Genomic DNA, 25,420 nt, shown 5'->3' on the forward strand with positions numbered 1-25,420 from the left:
GTGTAAAAGGGGGTCACAAACTGTGTTTAGGAAAAAATAAGGGGGTCATAAACTGTGTACTACAAATTTACCACATGTAAATATACCCGTTCCATTGCATAGGTTGAAAGTCCCTGAAGAAACCTGCAACAATTGACATACTGCAGTTTTATTAATGCTAGTACTGTACATTGAAGCGGGTTATCTGTCAGTGAGTTTGTGGTGGCTCATCTACTGCGATAACTACCCGAGCATCCCTAGCCTAATATAGCTATTATACCTATTCTGCTATTTTCACTATATTATAATGATGTTTTATTACTAATTAATATCATTTCCTTGAAAAGCTGTGTCATAAACTGTATGGCCACTTCTACAGCTTCTTTCAGTATTCCGAGAGTCCCCTATTAGAGTTATGATAGGTGATTTATTGATTTTAGCAATGTACTGCTTATATCATTCTCGACATACATTAAACATATCTATTAATATGTAGCATTAAAACCTAAATGCTAAATGACAATTGGTGCTTTTAGTATTAAGAAATATCAGCCATAAACCTATAACTGAGTTAAATGTCATGGTCCCTAGTTTAGTGGCAAGCACATCAGTAAAGTAGCATATCTATGTGTGCCTGGTTCTAGTACAGTGCGACTACTGGCCCATCTGGTGACTATCTGGAGCTATACACAGCAGTACAAGTGGCGAGAAGATCTTGGAGGTGTTTAAGCAGCTTTCTGCTCCACAGCTCTGAGCAGCCCTCACTCCCCCTAGTCTGCCACATGCATGTTGTGTATGCACAGTGCAGGAATCGCAATCCCTCTTTATCCTCTCAGCAATATTTGTTCTTCAGCTTTCATTCTTCTCCCATTTGTATGTAGCAGATATTAGATGCTAGCAATATCCCTGTGCTGAATTCTGCCTCGCTCAGGATGTAGCAACATCTGGAAGTTTATGTCACCTGTGGGATACAATGGTTATTGCTGCTATTGCTTTTTCTATGAAGATGTTTTATTTGGACAATAGCTACAATCCTGTATCGGATTTGTGTGAACCTAGAGTGTGATTCCAATAGACATCATAGTTCTGGAGCCAGTGTCATAATACAATGCTATCAGAAAAGTGTCTGAGGTTCCTAGCTTATGGTTTCTATTTATGGATCTTTTTGTTTCTGACCTTCCTTAGAGGTAAGTCATCTTTTTCATGTTATTAACATACTTATAATGAAACATATACAACCTCCTTAGAAATTACTGTCTGTTGTGTACTTTGATAGCTCACTGTGTTAACATACATCTGAACATTTACCTGCAGTCCCATAGAAGCCATAGGCAACACATTGTGATATCACAAAGGACAAACTCCACTCAGATCTATCTATCTATCTATCTATCTATCTATCTATCTATCTATCTATCTATCTATCTATCTATCTATCATCTCTCGTGTCCATTCCATCTCTTATAACATAATGTATATACATAGTATGTCGCATAACATTTTATAATGAAGTTACAAATGTCACATTATCATAGATCAAATCAATTGTTTAATATTGTACTTATCAATACAAATCTTATTAATTCTAAGAATTAGGTCAATCAGCCTGTTTCTATAGGAGTATAATATTACTTGTTATAGCATACATGATCTTGAATAGCACTTTAACTCTCTGCATTCTTTCACAGTGTTTATATGATGTTTGATGGATGGTTTGAGGGATTTAACATACTTGATATATTTAACATCTGATATCTGTTCTTCAGCCTAAAATGTTACATCCAACTGATGTATTAGATAGACTGAAAGATAGACAGACAGATAGCACAAGAATTTCAATGGTACAACATTCAAAAAGTAGAGGTGTGTGCAGAGCCTCCAGGTACAGACCAAAAAAAATACAGCTAAATAATTCAAGAAAATAGGCGGCACTCTAAAAGTATTGTGGTAAAGAAAATCACCGGGTACTTTATTTACCCATAGTGCGTGGAACATTTCAGCTGGGAGCTGATACATTGCACGCACAATGGGTAAGTAAAGTACCCTGTGAATTAGATAGAGAGAGAGAGAGAGAGAGAGAGATAGATAGATAGATAGATAGATAGATAGAAAGATAGATAGATAGATAATAGATAGATAGATAGAAGACTCATATTTATAGATACATTTTTTATATACAGTATGTTTTTAGCAAGTTTAATCAAGAATATACAGTTATTACTGTTTGCATGTATATGCAGTTAATATAGTTCATGTTTTACATGGGTCACTGCATTTTATTAAGGACATGCACATCCTCCCAAAGTCTCCCTTAAAAAAATCCAAACTGTGATGTAGTCCCAGGCTCATGGCATGACAAACTCCAATGGTGCCTAAGTGAGCCCACTGACTTCTAATGAAAATCTTTAACTAATGACATGGTGTCCATTATTAATGGAGTACTTTGGGTTTGTCACGGTGTCTATCATTTTCCTGAAAAATAAAATGTGTTTCTTTTCCGTCAAATGTCTATCAGAAACTGTGACAAAGACCGCAGACATAGCGGATGTGAGTTCAACCAAACTCTCCATTAATCAGTTCACAACTACTTATTAATGCATATTATTCTGAAGTCACATAAAATATGACACAATTGGTATCCAGGAAATGCCAAATCATAGACTTGTGTGCAATTCACATAAGTTCTGCCCATTTCTGGTCCACCAGACTCTAGGCTGACTGAAACTGCGGGGTATAGAAAATTTTGGCCACAATTTATACATTTGACATGAATTTGGGACAAATTAGACTATACTGAGTTGGCTAGGACAAAATGCAGACCTGGCTTCCAGCTGCTTTGTAAAGTTTAATTTTAACACATAATTTATCAGAACTTATTTTGCAATTATTGGAATAGATTATATTTATAATACACCAATAATTGTAACATTCAGTGCTCTAATAATACTGCTATGTAGTGCCCAAATAATTGTAACATTCAGCGCTCGAATAATAGTGCTATGCAGTGTACTATATAATTGTAACATTAAGTGCTCTAATAATACTGCTATGTAGTGCCCAAATAATTGTAACATTAAGTGCTCTAATAATACTGCTATGTAGTGCCCAAATAATTGGTTAATTACTTTTCTATACAGAACCAAAATGTAGTACTGCAAGTATTCCTAATTCACTCATTTCCTGACATGTTCAAGCGAAAGACTAATAATATATTTGCATTTCCACATTCCTGGATGTGTCGCAAATAATCACTAGAAATACTGTGATAACATAGGGCTGTGCAGCCAAAGTAGGCAGTGGCAGATGCCCTCTACTGCATGTCTTGCTATCATTGTAGTGTTACATGATGCAACTTCTCTACTGTAGCAGTTGGGGGAGTAATATGAAGAATTATCAAAGAGAATTGTGTGATGGCATTAATTCAGCATATACCAGAATCATCCCCATAACCAGGCACTGATATCTCAGCTGTAACCCCTTGACCCTATATAGACCAGATGAAAAAGTGGTTAGTTTTGAGGTTTGTTAAATGTTTTATCCTCAGCTTCCAAAAGCCAAAGCTTTTTATCTCTCAAAATAGCCATATTGGGACTTTGTCTTTGCTGTAAAAATTGTATTGTTAATGTAATGTTGTTGGTTGGAATTGGAAACAACATAATCCTGCCATTGTTTTTTAGTTTTCATTTTATGTGGTTTACTGTGTGATACCCCCCCCCCCCCCCATGTTCACTCTTAGGCCGGTTGCACGTGACCATGTGCCTCCATCCGACTTTGAATAAAAGGCACAGGCGGTGCACGGGGGACATGTGCATTAGCCGCGCTTCCGTGACCTCTTTCATTAATTGAATAGGAGCCATGAAAGCACCGGTCGCAAAATCAGAGAGGAGTAGGACCTGCTCTATATTTTAATAAATAAATAGAAAAGGGAGGATTTAAAACATTAAATATTAGTATTTTTTTAATTTATCAACTTCAAAGAATACATACATTTGTAATAGAAGTGAGGCCCTGAACATGCTAATGGCGTTGGCATACCTGGCCTTCCAAGTAATTAGTAAAAGGGGGTAGGCCCACTAATTACTAATCACTAAAGGTAGCCCCACACTTTCCTGCATTAGTTATATTTAAGGTGTAACAAATTAGATAGTGAGTAGAGATGAGCGAGTAGTATTCGATCGAATACCTCCCTGCCATAGGTTTCCGTGTAAGCGGCCAAACACCAAGGGGTTAAGCGCATCAAATATTCAATGCGCTTAGCCCCTTGGTGTTCAGCCGCTTACAGGGAAACCTATGGCGGGGTTGTATTCCATCGAATACTACTCACTCCCCTCTAATAGTGAGCTATTGGGTGCCAATTGTAGTTGAGGCTGGGACCAGGTCGCAAACTGTGGCAGACTGCCTTGTCTCCCCACCCAATATTCCTGGCAGGAGTGCTGAAACACCACCCTCCTCCTCCTCCGCTGCTGTTAATCGACCCCAGCTACGAGCTGGAAACACTGCAACACTGGTGTGGGGAGACGTCAGCAGGCCCTGCTGAAGCTCATCAGCTTGGGGGACAGACAGCACACTGCCTCCGAGGTCAGGGATGCCATCCTGGATGAAATGGCAATGTTTTTTGCCCCGCTCCACCTGGGCCCAGGCAGGTTGATGTATGTGATAACGGCCGGAACCTGGTAGCAGATCTGGAGCTTGCCAGACTCAAACATGGTCCACACATGGTCCACGTTTTCAAATTATTGGTGCAACGGTTTCTAAGAACGTACCCTAATATAAACGAGCTACTGGTTAAAGTGCTGCGCTTGTGTGCCCACTTCGGCAAGTCTACAGTAGCTGCTGCTAGCCTCAATACACTCCAGCAACACCTACATGTTGCCCGAAGCACCGGCTGTTGTGCGAGGTCACCACACGCTGAAACCCTAGATACCATATGTTGATCAGGGTGTGTGAGCAGCAGAGACCTTTGATGGAGTTCCATCTCCAAAACCCAAGGGTTCATCAAAGTCAGCTCCCTCAGTTTCTGCACCATGAGTTTCCATGGGTGGCAGGCTTAAGTGAAACCCTATCCTATCCTGTCCACTGGACTAGAAACATTATCATGCGCTCATCACAATTCCTGATATGACAGCTGCATCCTGATGCCCACATACTGGAGTATCCACCATTTCCTACTAATTTTGGGGTTGTGGACCCGCAACTGGCGTTTCTGGGCCTCATTGATGATGACAAGACACAGTTGCCATCAGGTCAAGCTATGGTTATGTGCGGTTTGCAGTAACGGGAGAGTGAGCAATTGCAAGAGGAGTTGGTGGATGACGAGGCCACCGACCCAGCATGGACAAGGGTGATGTCTAGTGGGGAAAGCAGTGTAGATGTGGAGGCAAGCTAAGCAGGAAAAAAGGTGGCTAGAGGCAGAGGCATGGACTGGGGTGATGTCTAGGGGCGAAAGCAGTGTAGATGTGGATGCAAGCGCAGCAGCAAAAAAGGTGGCTAGAGGCAGACACATGTCCAGAGGCAGCAAGGTCAAAGATTTTCCGTGTACTAGCCACTCATGCAAAACTCGCCTATATTGCCAAACTTATTCCTCCAACAGGCTAACAACTGCCATCCAGTCAACACCCACCAGGGGCACCCTCTCCAAGGTCTGGGACATGTTAATGGCACCCCCTGGCCAAACTACCGCCACTGAGGGGCCTAGTGTCACCAGGAGGGACAAGTATAGGCGCATGTTGCGGAAGTACCTGGCTGACCCCAGCCCTGTCCTCTCCAATCCCTCTGCGCCCTACACTTATTGGGTTTCCAAGATGGATTTGTGGCTGGAACTTGTGCTGTACGCCTTGGAGGTCCTTCCCTGCTGCCAGCGTGCTATCGGAAAGGGTCTTCAGCGCAGCTGGTGGCATCATCACGGATAAGCACAGCTGGCTGTCAGCTGACAGTGCTGACCGGCTGACTTTCATCAAAATGACCAGGCAATGGATAAACCTATCATTTACATGTCGGTTACATGACAAATTTAGTGCGGTTTGCACACTTTGCAAGTCTAAACTGAGTAGGGGCTCTGAAAAGAGCAACCTAACCACCTTTTGCGTGCGCTGTCATTTGGAAGGCAAGCCCTGGACTCAGTGGGAGAGAGCAAACGCAGGACAATCGTCGCCCGGCGTTGCCAACACTGCCTCTTCCACTGTTTACAGTGCTGGTGCTGCAGTCGAGACCACCAGCCTGGACACCTACACATCTGTCACTGACACATTGGGGAGTTCACTCCACAGCGCAAGCCACCCACATACCCCGCCTTGCACCTGCACGTGTCCCATAACATCAGTCGGGCCCAGAGTTCCGTGCTTTATTGCAAGGTCCACTTGACCACCGACGCATCAACAAGCGCCTGTGGTCAGGGATGCTGCTTATTTTTAATGACAAGCCGGATGAATGTAGTGGAGTCTGGGCCCGGAGTGCAAACTGGGGTGGCCTATCTCCTCTCCCAGCCCATAATTCATGGCAGGGGTTCTCTGAAAGCCTACTCCTGCGCTGCGACCTCGACCCCAACTATGAGCTGGAAACGCTGTACCACTGGTGTGGGGGGATGTCAGCAGGCCGTGCTGAAGCTCATCAGCTTGGAGGACAGACAGCACACTGCCTCCGAGGTAAGGGATGCCATCCAGGATGATATGGCAATATGGTTTTCCCCGCTGCACCTGGGCCCAGGCATGTTTGCGTATGTGATAATGGCCAGAACCTGGTAACAGATCTGGAGCTTGCCAGACTCAAACATGGTCCACACATGGCCCACATTTTCAATTTGTTTGTGCAAAGGTTCTTTGGAACCTACACCATTGTGCCTGATTTACTGGTCAACGTGCGGCCATTTTCATAAGTGAGAAGTAGCCTCTGCTAGGCTGAAAACATTCAGAGCACACCCCTGTCATCTTCACACCGTTGGCTGGCAGAGGAAGATGAGGGGGATGATGTGGCATTTCATGTCACTGTCCCACACGAAGCTTGAGGGTGAAGTTCAGTGCATCCTATTGCTTCAGCACGGATGGTGTGAAGAGGAGTGGAAAATGGAGGAAATGGAGAGAGACCCTTACAGTTGGGGGCAGCGAAGTCATGCCAAGTAACACACTGGCACACATGGCTGACTTCATGTTGGGTTGCTTTTCAAGAGACAGGCATAGTTCACATCATGGAGAGCAAACAATACTGGATTGAACAAAAAATCGGATTGAGCTTATATAGCGTGATTGAATTGCTGTGTATCACACTTAGCTTTTGGGGGTAGACCCTTAAAAATTGGATTGAGCTGATATAGTGTGACTGAATTGCTATGTATCACACTTAGCTTTTGGGGGGTAGACCCTTAAAAATTGGATTGAGCTGATATAGCATGACTGAATTCCTGTGTATCACACTTAGCTTTTGGGGGAAAACCCTTAAAAATTGGATTGAGCTGATATAGCGTGACTGAATTGCTGTGTCTCCCACTTAGCTTTGGGGGGGTACAGCATTAAAAACAGGTTTGACCATACATGGCCTGACTGAATGAACGGCTGTCTCCCACTTAGCTTCGGGGGGTAGACCCTTAAAAATTGGATTGAGCTGATATAGCCTGATTGAATTGCTGTGTCTCCCACTTAGCTTTGGGGGGTAGACCCTTAAAAATTGGATTCAGCATACATAGCCTGACTGAATTTCTATGTCTCCCAGGTAGGTTTTGGGGTTACACACCGTGAAAAACTGGATTGAGCGTACAGAGCCTGACTGAATTTCTGTGTATACCACGTAGGTTTTGTGGGTACACATCATGAATATCTGGATTGAGCGTACATAGCCTGACTGAATTTCGGTGTATACCAGAAAGGATTTCTGGTTACACACCGTGGATATCTGGATTGAGTGTACATAGCCTGACTGAATTTCTGTCTCTCCCACCTAGGTTTTGGGGGTATACATCGTGAAAAACTGGATTGAGCACACATAGCCTGACTGAATTTCGGTGTCTCCCACCTAGGTTTTGGGGGTACACACCCTGGATATCTGGATTGAACGTACATAGCCTGACTGAATTTCGGTGTCTCCCACCTAGGTTTTGGGGCTACACACCCTGGATATCTGGATTGAACGTACATAGCCTGACTGAATTTCGGTGTCTCCCACCTAGGTTTTGGCGGTACACACCCTGGATATCTGGATTGAGCGTACATAGCTGGACCTAATTGCTCTGTATCCCTGTTTTGGGGTTACACACTGCCTGAAAAGCTGGTTTGCTTGTATATATAGCAAGAACTAACTGCTCTGTATTCCTACTATTTTGTGGGAGACCCCCCCCCTCCCCCAAGAAAAGCTGGTTTGCACGTATATATAGCAAGAACTAACTGCTCTGTATTCCTGCTATTTTGTGGTGGGAACACCCCTAAGAAAAGCTGGTTTGCACGTATATAGCCGGTTCTAACTGCTCTGTATTCCTGCTATTTTGTGGGGGGACACCCCTGCAAAATCTGCTTTGCACATATATAGCAAGAAGTAACTGCTCTGGATTCCTGCTATTTTGTGGAGGGACACCCCTAATGAAAGCTGGTTTTCACGTATATAGCCAGAAGTAACTGCTGTGGATTCCTGCTATTTTGTGGGGGGACACCCCTAATAAAAGCTGGTTGGAACGTATATAGCAAGAAGTAACTGCTATGGATTCCTGCTATTTTGTGGGGGGACACCCCTAATAAAAGCTGTTTTTCACGTATATAGCAAGAAGTAACTGCTGTAGATTCCTGCTATTTTGTGGGGGGACACCCCTAATAAAAGCTGTTTGTCACGTATATAGCAAGAAGTAACTGCTGTGGATTCCTGCTATTTTTTTGGGGGGAGAAACCCCTAACAAAAGCTGGTTTTCACGTATTTAGCAAGAAGTAACTGCTGTGGATTCCTGCTATTTTTTGGGGGACACCCCTAATAAAAGCTGGTTTTCATGTATATAGCAAGAAGTAACTGCTGTGGATTCCTGCTATTTTGTGGGGGGGACACCCCTAATAAAAGTTGGTTGGAACGTATATAGCAAGAAGTAACTGCTGTGGATTCCTGCTATTTTTTGGGGGGGAGAAACCCCTAACAAAAGCTGGTTTTCACGTATTTAGCAAGAAGTAACTGCTGTGGATTCCTGCTATTTTGTGGGGGGGACACCCCTAATAAAAGCTGGTTTTCACGTATATAGCAAGAAGTAACTGCTGTGGATTCCTGCTATTTTGTGGGGGGACACCCCTAATAAAAGCTGGTTTTCACGTATATAGCAAGAAGTAACTGCTGTGGATTCCTGCTATTTTGTGTGGGGACACCCCTAACAAATGCTGGTTTGCACGTATATAGCAACAAGTAACTGTTCTGTATCCCTGTTTTCCACCTTCCGTGGAAAGCTGGACTCCTGTCCCTGCAGTATAGCTCTGAGAAGAGCTGTTGTTGTTCTTCGGTTTTTCCTTGCCTATCTGAAGCTAATCGCTATCTCAGCAGATATGTTTCTCTCTCTATCTCTGACCGCAAATATGATGAATATGGCAGCAGTCATTCTTATGAATTGGAGGTCACATGTTTTCAGCAGCCAATGTTTTTTTCAATTTTTTTCGATGCCTCCATTGTCGTAGTTCCTGTCCCACCTCCCCTGCACAGTTATTGGTGCAAAAAAGTCCAATGAAGGTGGGAGGGGATACGAATTTTTACTGCATATGCCGCGTGGTATTCGATTGGGAACAGATACCTCGAACGGCCTGATAGTCGATCGAATACCTATTGATCGAACAGTGCTCACTCATCTCTAGTCTTAATGTTTGCGGGACAAATTGTTCTTCATGATGCTACCATTAATTATTTTGTACAATGTACTGGAAATCTGGAAAAAAATTCTGAATGGGGTGGAATTGGAGAAAACATGCATTTGTGCAGCTTTCTTACGGGATTCGTTTTTATGGCATTACATTGGCTCACAACGATTGCATACTATAGGGATACTAAAACAAAGTAGCCATCAAGATGTCATGGCTCACAGCATACTATACTCTCAACGCATTTCTCCCTAATATTGTAAGGTTCATCAGGGGTATAACCATGCTTAAATAGTTCCTCATGTAGATTTCTACAGACCTCGATAGAAAATAACAAATCTGCGATAACTGCAATTCCCGACAGGCTCTGATGATGAGCCTCCGGTACTATCGATACTGGTCCGGATATCGTGTAGCCATCAGGTACCTGACAGAACTCCCAAGAGTTACCCTCAGGGTGTACATCCCAAGAGGGGACTGACCACACTTCCCTAATACTGAAGTAAAGCAAAAAAGGTAGCACACCACTCTAGATTATGTTCTATCAAATATGTTATATTTATTGTGTAAAATTCACATCCAAGTGGTTAGGGCACTTGACCAATAAATCATAAATATGTAACGTTTCGGGTCTAACAATACTTCATTGGGTATATGGGGAGAAAGCAGCTGGAAGGTAGTCCATGGGATGAACAGGAAAGTTAAAGGTAGGTTAAGAAGTGGTGCCTGAATTATTGTTGTTAGACTCACAACATTACATGTTTAAGACATTCGAACATCATCCAAGTGTCATCCAAGCCCCACCTTGGCCTGCACACTTGTCCATGTGTATGAGGTTTGTGACCCGTGATAGACTCCCTTTAAATGTGCCATACAACCCTTTCCACAAATTTCTTGTTAAAATATGTTTAAAAAGGGCACCAGCGCTGTAAATATAAATCTCTATTTTCCTATTTGCTGGTCTACTATAATGGAGATTTAACTTGCGCCCGTTTTATCTGCAATGATCCACTAGAGCATCACAAGCTAATTTTAACTACATAATGTTATACAAAAACCACTACAATATTCATATACAAAGTATAATAAACTGAATATTCAATACCTATATACAACATACTAATTCAAGTCCCTTGAACTACAAAGTCGTAAGCCCTGTCACTTATTTCTTGGAACAAGGATTCGATAAGTTGTTTCAGGTTGTAATTGACCAATTCTTTGCCATTTGTCCAATGTCCTCTGTTTAGCTTTGCCCTCAAAGTTCTTCCTTTGTCTTTCCTACCATGAGAATCTTCTTCATCCTTCTTGTCAGACTAATCGGCCCATTTTCTAATGTTACAATTACTGATCTCTCTGTTTACAGTCATATGTCATTGCTTGTGAATGGCTGCCACATTAAACAGCTGTAAATAAGGTCTACACCACAAGTTCTAGCTAAGCTAAGGGTTTAGTATTCCTGAACATTGATTTTAGCCTGACTGCTGTTAAATCAGTTTTGAAAAAAAAGATGAATTGCTCGGAATATGTCAGCAATAGGAGAGAACAAGTGATTTATACCTAGCCATTAACGGGGATAGCTATTGTCTTAGACTCAACCAAAGTGTAAACGAGAAAAATAAAACCTTCATACAAACACATGCACACATTCTTTTTTTTTTTTTTTTTGCTTTTAAAATTTATTATGTTGGTAGCAAGCAGCTTAAAAAGAAGTCAGACACCAGAAAAATACTAAAAAGTCACCAAAAACACCAATTATATGATACAGCAGAAACCTAGTGGCTGCCATATTTAAAGGGGTAGTCCCAACTGGCTTGTTCACCAACCTGCAGGCTGTATGCTCTATTCACTTCCTGGTTTTCTCGGCATATTGGTGGGCGGGGTTTCACTTGCTGTCTCCCAGGCAAAGCTCTGCTATCTCTCTTCATAGCAGTACATGTTTGCTCTTCCACGCCTTCAGCTTTTTCCGGCATGATGGCTTCAAATAGTGTAGTAGTGCTTCCCTCCAGAGCACTACTGCGCAGGCTTCGGCGCTCAGGATGCTCAGTTCCCCTTACAACTTCATGAGCGTACTGCGCATGCGCAAGAGCTAGGGCCAGAGGGCGTCGCTGCAAGAAGAAAGAAGAGGTAGGTGTACCAGAAGATGACGTTGGATCGTGAATCTCCGCCCACCGTGCACGTTCAGGTATGATTTACATATATGTTTTTATAGTTTTATTTTAAAATGGGACGGGGGTTTAAAATAAGATTAGCGGTGCTTGAATAGCCTTTTTAAAGGCTATTCACGCATATGTGGGGCTCATACAGCAAAATTTTGCTGATAGAGCCCCTTTAAAAGTTTTAGGAGTTCATGTCTCTATTGACACTAAGTTGGCACAACATATTGGACACACAGGTTAACTCCACACATGAACTTTATTGGCATCTATGTGACACCGATACAGTTGAATCACATAGTAGAGAAGGAAGCATCTAGCTTCCTTCTCTGTTAATAAGCAGTCCATAAGCCACAAGCCACAAGTCAAGAGTTTCCGTAGGTATAATTGACACGCTACAATTTCCAAAACCGCACCGGTTCTGGAAATCATGACATGTCCGCACCACAAAGTGCTTTTTTTACCACAAAGTAGCCATGGGATTTGCTAAAATCTCATCCACTTTGCCCTTACTGTAAAACACTGTGATTTTTACCACAGCGTTTCTTCCACGGGCAAATTGCAGCGTTTACGTCCTGTGGGGCCCCGGCCTTAAAGGTTTTTTTTTGGTAAGGATTGTATTGGAGAAGGTAAAACATAAAAAATTACTCACTTGTCCGCGGGCTTATCAATGTCTGTAGCCCTCTTCTCTTGTCTGTTCAGACACACACACACCGCTTCTCTGCTGCAAGTCCTGCATTGCATGTGATTGGCCTCAGCGGTGGTTGGAAAGCAAGTGATGTCACTTATATATATCACTTCTTGCCAACACTGAGGCCAATGATGGCCTCAGCAGTCATGTATGGCAAGTGTCTGAACAGACTGTGGCGGCATACACCAGAGCACCTGGGACAGGTAAGTCTGAGTTCACACTAGCGCTCTGTTTGCACCTGGTTTCCATTTTTTGGGTTCACTTTGGGACCTTAAAAAGTTGTTACCCACAGACCCCATAGATTATAATGGAGTCCATCAGGTTTCTGCCTGTTTTTTGCCCCAAAAATGCTGCGGAGAGAAAAGTCCTGTTTGCAGCGCTTTTCTCTCTGCATTTTTCAAGCAGAATGGGGGATGGAATGGATTTCAAGTGCTGGTGTGAACCCAGCCTTAGTATGATTTTTATGTTTCACCTATCCCACCTCTACTGTGATTTGTCACTTGCTAGACAACCCCTTTAATACAAAGGTATTATTAATAGGCATTATTAATACAAGAGGGGCATTTATATAAGAGGGCACCAGGGGCATAATTTATACAAGGAGACATAACCGGGCATCAATAATAAGAGGGGACAATATTAATTTTAGGTGACACTTGGGCAATATTGATTTAAGGAGGTACACAGGGCATTATTAACTTGGGGGAATTATTCAATGAGGGGCACTATTAAATAAAGGGGGCACATAGGGACATTATTAAATTAAAAAGGCACATGCGGGTATTATTCAATTCCAGGGGTTTTTATATAATATATTGTGTAATTGGGGGCAACAGCAGGATGGAGATTTTATGTAGTTGAGGACAATATGGTCGGGTGCCTGAAAAAGTGAGGAGCCAAAGATGTCTGTATGATAAACTTTACAGTCACAACTGGAAGAAGTGTTCATGGTGGTCCAGATGGAAGAGACGATGTATTCAAACAGTCAGAGACGTCACCTGTAGTCACAACATTGTTCTTGTACTGTATTTACCTAACTCGCCTTCACAACAACTATCCACCATTATATGATCACTGTATAGTGATAGCATTCGTGTACCTGAGGTGGGGGCCCACTTGGATGTGTTTGCCCGCCCTATGCTGAACCCCTAGCTACGCCTCTGGAAAGAGTGAAAAAATCAGAAAGGAGACAAAATTTGTTAATAAACTATATAAGAAAAATTTATTTATGACGCAAATACTGCCAGAAAATCAAAAGTTGTTGAAAGTTTAGTTACACGTTAAGATTAAAGCCCCATGTTGCGAAAATGCGGCTTTTATGGCATCTGTGGAAATGCAGCAAAAAAAAAAAACAAAAACACTGTTAAGGTACCAGCAAAGTGAATGAGATTAAATCTCACCCACACAGTTCAGAAAAGTTGCTTTTTAAAACCAGATTCTGTTTTTGAAAAATGTAGAGTGTTAATTTTAGCTGAAGAATCATAAGACTTTTCGCTATAGATTTAATAGGGAAAGGAAAAAGAGCAGAGAAAAATAGTAAAAATTCAGTGGAAAAAATGTGTTATTACTAGAGATGAGCGAACAGTGTTCTATCGAACTCATGTTCGATCGGATATTAGGCTGTTCGGCATGTTCGAATCGAATCGAACACCGCGTGGTAAAGTGCGCCATTACTCGATTCCCCTCCCACCTTCCCTGGCGCCTTTTTTGCTCCAATAACAGCGCAGGGTAGGTGGGACAGGAACTACGACACCGGTGACGTTGAGAAAAGTAGGCAAAACCCATTGGCTGCCGAAAACATGTGACCTCTAATTTAAAAGAACAGCGCCGCCCAGGTTCGCGTCATTCTGAGCTTGCAATTCACCGAGGACGGAGGTTTCCGTCCAGCTAGCTAGGGCTTAGATTCTGGGTAGGCAGGGACAGGCTAGATAGGAAGGAGAAGACAACCACAACAGCTCTTGTAAGAGCTAAATTCCAGGGAGAAGCTTGTCAGTGTAACGTGGCACTGACGGGCTCAATCGCCGCAACCCAGCTTTCCCAGGATCCTGAATGGAATACACTGTCAGTGTATTCCCGTATACCCGATATATACCCCCGATACCCGTTCCAACGGTGTGCCCCCCCACCTTCACCCCAGAAATACCCTGCAAGTCCCCTAGCAATAGAATTGGGGCTATATACACCCACTATTTTTGCTACTGCCATATAGTGCCATTGTCTGACTGGGAATTCAAAGAATATATTGGGGTTACGTGCACCCACAATTTTTACTACTGGTATACAGTGCCAGTTTCTGACTGGGAATTCAAAGAATATATTGGGGTTATAAATACCCTCATTTCTTGCTACTGCCATATAGTGCCAGTTTCTGACTGGGAATTCAAAGAATATATTGGGGTTACGTGCACCCACAATTTTTACTACTGGTATACAGTGCCATTGTCTGACTGGGAATTCAAAGAATATATTGGGGTTATAAATACCCTCATTTCTTGCTACTGGTATATAGTGCCATTGTCTGACTGGGAATTCAAAGAATATATTGGGGTTACGTGCACCCACAATTTTTACTACTGGTATACAGTGCCAGTTTCTGACTGGGAATTCAAAGAATATATTGGGGTTACAAATACCCTCATTTCTTGCTACTGCCATATAGTGCCAGTTTCTGACTGGTAATTCAAAGAATATATTGGGGTTACGTGCACCCACAATTTTTACTACTGGTATACAGTGCCAGTTTCTGACTGGGAATTCAAAGAATATATTGGGGTTACAAATACCCTCATTTCTTGCTACTGCCATATAGTGCCAGTTTCTGACTGGTAATTCAAAGAATATATTGGGGTTACGTGCACCCACAATTTTTACTACTGGTATACAGTGCCATTGTCTGACTGGGAATTCAAAGAATATATTGGGGTTATAAATACCCTCATTTCTTGCTACTGCCATATAGTGCCAGTTTCTGACTGGGAATTCAAAGAATATATTGGGGTTACGTGCACCCACAATTTTTACTACTGGTATACAGTGCCATTGTCTGACTGGGAATTCAAAGAATATATTGGGGTTATAAATACCCTCATTTCTTGCTACTGGTATATAGTGCCATTGTCTGACTGGGAATTCAAAGAATATATTGGGGTTACGTGCACCCACAATTTTTACTACTGGTATACAGTGCCAGTTTCTGACTGGGAATTCAAAGAATATATTGGGGTTTCAAATACCCTCATTTCTTGCTACTGCCATATAGTGCCAGTTTCTGACTGGTAATTTAAAGAATATATTGGGGTTACGTGCACCCACAATTTTTACTACTGGTATACAGTGCCAGTTTCTGACTGGGAATTCAAAGAATATATTGGGGTTACAAATACCCTCATTTCTTGCTACTGCCATATAGTGCCAGTTTCTGACTGGTAATTCAAAGAATATATTGGGGTTATAAATACCCTCATTTCTTGCTACTGGTATATAGTGCCATTGTCTGACTGGGAATTCAAAGAATATATTGGGGTTACGTGCACCCACAATTTTTACTACTGGTATACAGTGCCAGTTTCTGACTGGGAATTCAAAGAATATATTGGGGTTACAAATACCCTCATTTCTTGCTACTGCCATATAGTGCCAGTTTCTGACTGGTAATTCAAAGAATATATTGGGGTTACGTGCACCCACAATATTTACTACTGGTATACAGTGCCATTGTCTGACTGGGAATTCAAAGAATATATTGGGGTTATAAATACCCTCATTTCTTGCTACTGCCATATAGTGCCAGTTTCTGACTGGGAATTCAAAGAATATATTGGGGTTATAAATACCCTCATTTCTTGCTACTGGTATATAGTGCCATTGTCTGACTGGGAATTCAAAGAATATATTGGGGTTACGTGCACCCACAATTTTTACTACTGGTATACAGTGCCAGTTTCTGACTGGGAATTCAAAGAATATATTGGGGTTACAAATACCCTCATTTCTTGCTACTGCCATATAGTGCCAGTTTCTGACTGGTAATTCAAAGAATATATTGGGGTTACGTGCACCCACAATTTTTACTACTGGTATACAGTGCCAGTTTCTGACTGGGAATTCAAAGAATATATTGGGGTTACAAATACCCTCATTTCTTGCTACTGCCATATAGTGCCAGTTTCTGACTGGTAATTCAAAGAATATATTGGGGTTACGTGCACCCACAATTTTTACTACTGGTATACAGTGCCATTGTCTGACTGGGAATTCAAAGAATATATTGGGGTTATAAATACCCTCATTTCTTGCTACTGCCATATAGTGCCAGTTTCTGACTGGGAATTCAAAGAATATATTGGGGTTACGTGCACCCACAATTTTTACTACTGGTATACAGTGCCATTGTCTGACTGGGAATTCAAAGAATATATTGGGGTTATAAATACCCTCATTTCTTGCTACTGGTATATAGTGCCATTGTCTGACTGGGAATTCAAAGAATATATTGGGGTTACGTGCACCCACAATTTTTACTACTGGTATACAGTGCCAGTTTCTGACTGGGAATTCAAAGAATATATTGGGGTTACAAATACCCTCATTTCTTGCTACTGCCATATAGTGCCAGTTTCTGACTGGTAATTCAAAGAATATATTGGGGTTACAAATACCCTCATTTCTTGCTACTGCCATATAGTGCCAGTTTCTGACTGGTAATTCAAAGAATATATTGGGGTTACGTGCACCCACAATTTTTACTACTGGTATACAGTGCCATTGTCTGACTGGGAATTCAAAGAATATATTGGGGTTATAAATACCCTCATTTCTTGCTACTGCCATATAGTGCCAGTTTCTGACTGGGAATTCAAAGAATATATTGGGGTTATAAATACCCTCATTTCTTGCTACTGGTATATAGTGCCATTGTCTGACTGGGAATTCAAAGAATATATTGGGGTTACGTGCACCCACAATTTTTACTACTGGTATACAGTGCCAGTTTCTGACTGGGAATTCAAAGAATATATTGGGGTTACAAATACCCTCATTTCTTGCTACTGCCATATAGTGCCAGTTTCTGACTGGTAATTCAAAGAATATATTGGGGTTACGTGCACCCACAATTTTTACTACTGGTATACAGTGCCATTGTCTGACTGGGAATTCAAAGAATATATTGGGGTTATAAATACCCTCATTTCTTGCTACTGCCATATAGTGCCAGTTTCTGACTGGTAATTCAAAGAATATATTGGGGTTATAAATACCCTCATTTCTTGCTACTGGTATATAGTGCCATTGTCTGACTGGGAATTCAAAGAATATATTGCGGTTACGTGCACCCACAATTTTTGCTACTGGTATATAGTGCCAATTTCTAACTGGGAATTCAAAATGCGCAAGGCTCCCGGAAAGGGACGTGGACGAGGCCGTGGGCGAGGTCGGGGGAATGGTTCTGGGGAGCAAGGTAGCAGTGAAGCCACAGGGCGTCCCGTGCCTACTCCTGTGGGGCAGCAAGCATTGCGCCACTCCACAGTGCCAGGGTTGCTTGCCACATTAACTAAACTACAGGGTACAAACCTTAGTAGGCCCGAGAACCAGGAACAGGTCTTGCAATGGCTGTCAGAGAACGCTTACAGCACATTGTCCAGCAGCCAGTCAGACTCTGCCTCCTCTCCTCCTATTACCCAACAGTCTTGTCCTCCTTCCTCCCAAAATTCCCAAGCTTCACAGAACAATAACCCCAACTGTCCCTGCTCCCCAGAGCTGTTCTCCGCTCCTTTCATTGTCCCTCAACCTGCCTCTCCACGTCACGATTCCACGAACCTAACAGAGGAGCATCTGTGTCCAGATGCTCAAACACTAGAGTCTCCTCCATCTCCGTTCGATTTGGTGGTGGATGACCAGCAACCCACCCTCATCGACGATGATGTGACGCAGTTGCCGTCAGGGCATCCAGTTGACCGGCGCATTGTGCGGGAGGAGGAGATGAGACAGGAGTTGGAAGAGGAAGTGGTGGATGATGAGGACACTGACCCGACCTGGACAGGGGGGATGTCAAGCGGGGAAAGTAGTGTGGATGTTGAGGCAAGTGCAGCACCAAAAAGGGTAGCTAGAGGCAGAGGTCAGCAGCTTAGGCGAAGCCAGGCCACACCCGGAATCTCCCGAGATGTTCCAGTTCGTACCCAGCCCCGAAAAACTCCCACCTCGAGGGCACGTTTCTCGAAGGTGTGGAGTTTTTTCAAGGAATGCGCCGAGGACAGATATAGTGTTGTCTGCACAATTTGCCTCTCGAAATTGATTAGGGGCTCTGAGAAGAGCAACCTGTCCACCACTTCAATGCGCCGTCATTTGGAATCCAAGCACTGGAATCAGTGGCAGGCAGCAACGGCAGGACAAAGGCCGCCTGCCGTTCACGCCACTGCCACTGCCTCTGCCACTGCCTCTGCCTCTGCCACTGCCACTGCTGACTGTGCTGGCGATGCACTCCAGAGGACGAGCCAGGACACCACTTCATCTGCCTCCGCCACTTTGTTGACTTCTCCCTCATCCTCCCCTGTTCCTGTCTTATCTCCTTCTCCTGCACCATCAAAGGCACCATCAGGCGCTTCTTTACAACAACCCACCATCTCTCAGACATTGGAGCGGCGGCAGAAATACACTGCTAACCACCCACACGTGCAAGCCTTGAACGCCAACATCGCTAAACTGCTGGCCCAGGAGATGTTGGCGTTCCGGCTTGTTGAAACTCCCGCCTTCCTGGACCTGATGGCAACTGCGGCACCTCGCTATGCCGTCCCTAGCCGTCACTACTTCTCCCGGTGTGCCGTCCCCGCCTTGCACCAGCACGTGTCACTCAACATCAGGCGGGCCCTTAGTTCCGCGCTTTGCACAAAGGTCCACTTGACCACTGACGCGTGGACAAGTGCATGCGGACAGGGACGCTACATTTCACTGACGGCACACTGGGTGAATGTAGTTGAGGCTGGGACTGCTTCCCAAACTGGCCCGGTGTACCTCGTCTCCCCGCCTAACATTCCTGGCAGGGACACGAGAAGAACACCCCCCTCCTCCTCCTCCTCTACCGCCTCCTCCTCCGCCACCGCCTCCTCCTCCGCTGTTAGATTGACCCCAGCTACGAGTTGGAAACGTTGCAGCACTGGCGTTGGTAGACGTCAGCAGGCTGTGCTGAAGCTGATCAGCTTGGGGGACAGACAGCACACTGCCTCCGAGGTGAGGGATGCCCTCCTCGATGAGACGGCAATATGGTTTGAGCCGCTGCACCTGGGCCCAGGCATGGTCGTTTGTGATAACGGCCGGAACCTGGTAGCAGCTCTGGAGCTTGCCGGACTCCAACATGTTCCATGCCTGGCCCACGTCTTCAACCTAGTGGTGCAACGTTTCCTAAAGAGCTACCCCAATGTTCCAGAGCTACTGGTGAAAGTGCGGCGCATGTGCGCCCACTTTCGCAAGTCGACAGTAGCCGCTGCTAGCTTAAAATCTCTCCAGCAACGCCTGCATGTGCCACAACACCGGCTTTTGTGCGACGTCCCCACACGCTGGAACTCAACGTTTCAGATGTTGAATAGAGTGGTTGAGCAGCAGAGACCTTTGATGGAATACCAGCTACAAAACCCTAGGGTGCCACAAAGTCAGCTGCCTCAGTTTCTCATCCATGAGTGGCCATGGATGAGAGACCTTTGTGACATCCTACGGGTGTTTGAGGAGTCCACAAGGAGGGTGAGCTCTGAGGATGCGATGGTGAGCCTTACAATCCCGCTCTTGTGTGTTCTGAGAGAATCCCTGATTGACATCAGGGATAACTCAGATCACACAGAGGAGTCAGGGATAGCATCCGATCCGTCACAGCTGGAGAGTAGGTCCACACATCTGTCCGCTTCATCGCGTTTAATGGAGGAGGAGGACGAGGAGGAGGAGGAGGAAGAAGAGTTGTCCGATGATGTGATGGTGATACAGGAGGCTTCCGGGCAACTTCGAATCGTCCCATTGTTGCAGCGCGGATGGGTAGACATGGAGGATGAGGAGGAAATGGAGATTGAACTTTCCGGTGGGGCCAGAGGAGTCATGCCAACTAACACTGTGGCAGACATGGCTGAGTTCATGTTGGGGTGCTTTACAACCGACAAGCGTATTGTCAAAATCATGGAGGACAACCAGTACTGGATCTTTGCTATCCTTGACCCCCGGTATAAAAACAACATCTCGTCTTTTATTCCGGTAGAGGGGAGGGCCAATCGCATCAATGCTTGCCACAGGCAATTGGTGCAGAATATGATGGAGATGTTTCCAGCATGTGACGTTGGCGGCAGGGAGGACAGTTCCTCCAGTAGGCGACCAAGTTCTCACCGGTCCACACAAACGAGGGGCACACTGTCTAAGGTCTGGGACACCTTGATGGCACCCCCTCGCCAAAGTGCCGCCACAGAGGGTCCTAGTGTCACCAGGCGTGAGAAGTATAGGCGCATGTTGCGGGAATACCTTTCCGACCACAGCCCTGTCCTCTCCGACCCCTCTGCGCCCTACACGTATTGGGTGTCGAAGTTGGACCTGTGGCTTGAACTTGCCCTATATGCCTTGGAGGTGCTGTCCTGTCCTGCCGCCAGCGTCCTATCTGAGAGGGTGTTCAGTGCAGCCGGTGGCATCATCACTGACAAGCGCACCCGTCTGTCAGCTGAGAGTGCCGACCGGCTCACTTTGATAAAAATGAACCACCACTGGATAGAGCCTTCATTTTTGTGCCCACCTGTGTAAAGCACCCCAACATGAAACTCCATGTCTGTACTCAACCTCTCCAATTCCTCCGCATCCTCATACTCATCCACCATAAGCGTTGCACAATTCTGCTAATACTAGGCTCCCTCCAACATGATTTCCCCCAACTCTGCTGGTTAGAGGCTCCCTCCACCCTGATTTCCACCAACTCTGCTGGTTAGAGGCTCCCTCCACCCTGCTTTCCCACAACTCTGCTGGTTAGAGGCTCCCTCCACCATGAATTTGCCCAAACTGGGCTGGTTAGAGGCTCCCTCCACCATGAATTGGTCCAAACTGGGGTTTTTAGAGGCTCCCTCCACCATGAATTTGCCAAAACTGGGCTGTTTAGAGGCTCCCTCCACCATGAATTGGTCCAAATTGGGGTTTTTAGAGGCTCCCTCCACCATGAATTGGTCCAAACTGGGGTTTTTAGAGGCTCCCTCCACCATGAATTGGTCCAAACTGGGGTTTTTAGAGGCTCCCTCCACCATGAATTGGTCCAAACTGGGCTGGTTAGAGGCTCCCTCCACCATGAATTTGCCCAAACTGGGCTGTTTAGAGGCTCCCTCCACCATGAATTGGTCCAAACTGGGCTGGTTAGAGGCTCCCTCCACCATGAATTGGTCCAAACTGGGTTTTTTAGAGGCTCCCTCCACCATGAATTGGTCCAAACTGGGGTTTTTAGAGGCTCCCTCCACCATGAATTGGTCCAAACTGGGGTTTTTAGAGGCTCCCTCCACCATGAATTGGTCCAAACTGGGGTTTTTAGAGGCTCCCTCCACCATGAATTTGCCCAAACTGGGCTGTTTAGAGGCTCCCTCCACCATGAATTGGTCCAAACTGGGTTTTTTAGAGGCTCCCTCCACCATGAATTGGTCCAAACTGGGGTTTTTAGAGGCTCCCTCCACCATGAATTGGTCCAAACTGGGGTTTTTAGAGGCTCCCTCCACCATGAATTTGCCCAAACTGGGCTGTTTAGAGGTTCCCTCCACCATGAATTGGTCCAAATTGGGGTTTTTAGAGGCTCCCTCCACCATGAATTGGTCCAAACTGGGGTTTTTAGAGGCTCCCTCCACCATGAATTTGCCCAAACTGGGCTGTTTAGAGGCTCCCTCCACCATGAATTGGTCCAAACTGGGGTTTTTAGAGGCTCCCTCCACCATGAACTGGTCCAAACTGGGGTTTTTAGAGGCTCCCTCCACCATGAATTGGTCCAAACTGGGGTTTTTAGAGGCTCCCTCCACCATGAATTGGTCCAAACTGGGCTGGTTAGAGGCTCCCTCCACCATGAATTTGCCCAAACTGGGCTGTTTAGAGGCTCCCTCCACCATGAATTGGTCCAAACGGGGGTTTTTAGAGGCTCCCTCCACCATGAATTTGCCCAAACTGGGCTGGTTAGAGGCTCCCTCCACCATGAATTTGCCCAAACTGGGCTGTTTAGAGGCTCCCTCCACCATGAATTGGTCCAAACTGGGTTTTTTAGAGGCTCCCTCCACCATGAATTGGTCCAAACTGGGGTTTTTAGAGGCTCCCTCCACCATGAATTGGTCCAAACTGGGGTTTTTAGAGGCTCCCTCCACCATGAATTTGCCCAAACTCTGCTGGTTAGAGGCTCAATCCACCCTGATTTTCAAAACAAATGTTGGTGCCAACCTCAATTTACTACAAGGGCCAAATTCACTGCTGGTGACAAGCTCTCCTCACTGCAAGTGCCAAATACACATGTTTCAAGGTGTTTTCCTACTGTCAGAGAGGTGGTATTGAGTGTGTAAAGTGTGTAGTTGTTAGGCTGTGATGTTGGGGTAATAGAGGGTCTTTGGTGTGTTAGATGCCCCCAGACATGCTTCCCCTGCTGTCCCAGTGTCATTCCAGAGGTGTTGGCATCATTTCCTGTGGTGTCATAGTGGACTTGGTGACCCTCCAGACACGGATTTGGGTTTCCCCCTTAACGAGTATATGTTCCCCATAGACTATAATGGGGTTCGAAACCCATTCGAACACACGAACAGTGAGCGGCTGTTCGATTCGAATTTCGAACCTCGAACATTTTAGTGTTCGCTCATCTCTAGTTATTACTGCATTTTTTCTGCAGCGTTTCAAAATGCGTTTTACACTACATGGAGCTTTAGCCTAAGGTGATTTCTAATCATGTCTTTAAGGGGTTAAAAAATGAGTAGATAAATTGAATTATTGTCTATCTATCTATCTATCTATCTATCTATCTATCTATCTATCTATCTATTTGTCTACAGTGTTGGCCAAAAGTATTGGCACCCCTGCTATTCTGTCAGATAATACTCATTGTTTTCCAGAAAATGATTGCAAGCACAAACTCTTTGATATTAATATCTTCATTTATTTTGCTTGCAATGAAAAAACACAAAAGAGAATGAAAAAAAAGTCAAATCATTGATCATTTTACACAAAACTCCAAAAATGGGCCGGACAAAAGTATTGGCACCCTCAGCCTAATACTTGGTAGCACAACCTTTAGACAAAATAACTGCGAACAACCGCTTCCGGTAACCATCAATGAGTTTCTTACAATGTTCTGCTGGAATTTTAGACCATTCTTCTTTGGCAAACTGCTCCAGGTGAGATGTGAAGGGTGCCTTATCCAAACTGCCATTTTGAGATCTCTCCACAGGTGTTCTATGGGATTCAGGTCTGGACTCATTGCTGGCCACTTTAGAAGTCTCCAGTGCTTTCTCTCAAACCATTTTCTAGTGCTTTTTGAAGTGTGTTTTGGGTCACTGTCCTGCTGGAAGACCCATGACCTCTGAGGGAGACCCAGCTTTCTCACACTGGGCCCTACATTATGCCGCAAAATTTGTTGGTAGTCTTCAGACTTCATAATGCCATGCACACGGTCAAGCAGTCCAGTGTCAGAGGCGGCAAAGCAACCCCAAAACATCAGGGAACCTCCGCCATGTTTGACTGTAGGGAGCGTGTTCTTTTCTTTGAAGGCCTCTTTTTTTTTTTCCCTGTAAACTCTATGTTGATGCCTTTTCCCAAAAAGCTCTACTTTTGTCTCATCTGACCAGAGAACATTCTTCCAAAACGTTTTTGGCTTTCTCAGGTAAGTTTTGGCACACTCCAGCCTGACTTTTTTATGTCTCTGAGTAAGAAGTGGGGTCTTCCTGGGTATCCTACCATACACTCCCCTTTCATTCAGACGCCGACGGATAGTACGGGCTGACACCGTTGCACCCTCGGACTGCAGGGCAGCTTGAACTTGTTTGGATGTTAGTTGAGGTTCTTTATCCACCATCCGCACAATCTTGCGTTGAAATCTCTCGTCAATTTTTCTTTTGCGTCCACATCTAGGGAGGTTAGCCACAGTGCCATGGGTTTTAAACTTATTGATGACACTGCGCACGGTAGACACAGGAACATTCAGGTCTTTGGAGATGGACTTGTAGCCTTGAGATTGCTCATGCTTCCTTACAATTTTGCTTTTCATGTCCTCAGACAGTTCTTTGGTCTTTTTTCTTTTCTCCATGCTCAATGTGGTACACACAAGAACACAGGACAGAGGTTGAGTCAACTTTAATCCATTTCAACTGGCTGCAAGTGTGATTTAGTTATTGCCGCCACCTGTTTGGTGCCTCAGGTAAGTAACAGGTTCTGTTAATTACACAAATCAGAGAAGCATCACATGATTTTTCAAACAGTGCCAATACTTTTGCCCAGCCCCTTTTTATGTTTGGTGTGGAATTATATCCAATTTGGCTTTTTGACAATTCTTTTTGTGGTTTTCCATTGTAGACAAATTAAATGAAGATAACAATACCAAAGAATTTGTGATTCCAATCATTTTCTGGAAGAAACTGAGTATTATCTGACAGAATTGCAGGGGTGCCAATACTTTTGGCCAACACTGTATCTATTGTATATCTATTAACCTGAATACCTAGCAAAACATGATAGACACTTTTTCCTTTAATTTAGGCTATATTCATATGATCAAGGTGCAAAATATCTATACAAACATACATTTTTCAAAGCCGTCTTGCACCCAAGGAGTCCCT

General features: G+C 44.3%; 1 protein-coding gene across 1 annotated transcript in view; it reads left to right on the plus strand.

Moving 5' to 3' along the window:
- The first annotated feature begins 648 nt into the window (after positions 1-648).
- LOC142216493 (neuronal acetylcholine receptor subunit alpha-7-like) overlaps positions 649-25,420 on the plus strand; it is a 170,533-nt gene continuing 145,761 nt past the window's right edge. Inside the window, exon 1 of the mRNA XM_075284368.1 lies at positions 649-1,166. Coding sequence (XP_075140469.1) covers positions 1,088-1,166 — 79 coding nt within the window. The 5' untranslated portion in view covers positions 649-1,087. The remainder of the gene's footprint in view (positions 1,167-25,420) is intronic.

This window comes from Leptodactylus fuscus, chromosome 1 (assembly GCF_031893055.1).
Source record: "Leptodactylus fuscus isolate aLepFus1 chromosome 1, aLepFus1.hap2, whole genome shotgun sequence".
Classification (NCBI taxonomy): domain Eukaryota; kingdom Metazoa; phylum Chordata; class Amphibia; order Anura; family Leptodactylidae; genus Leptodactylus; species Leptodactylus fuscus.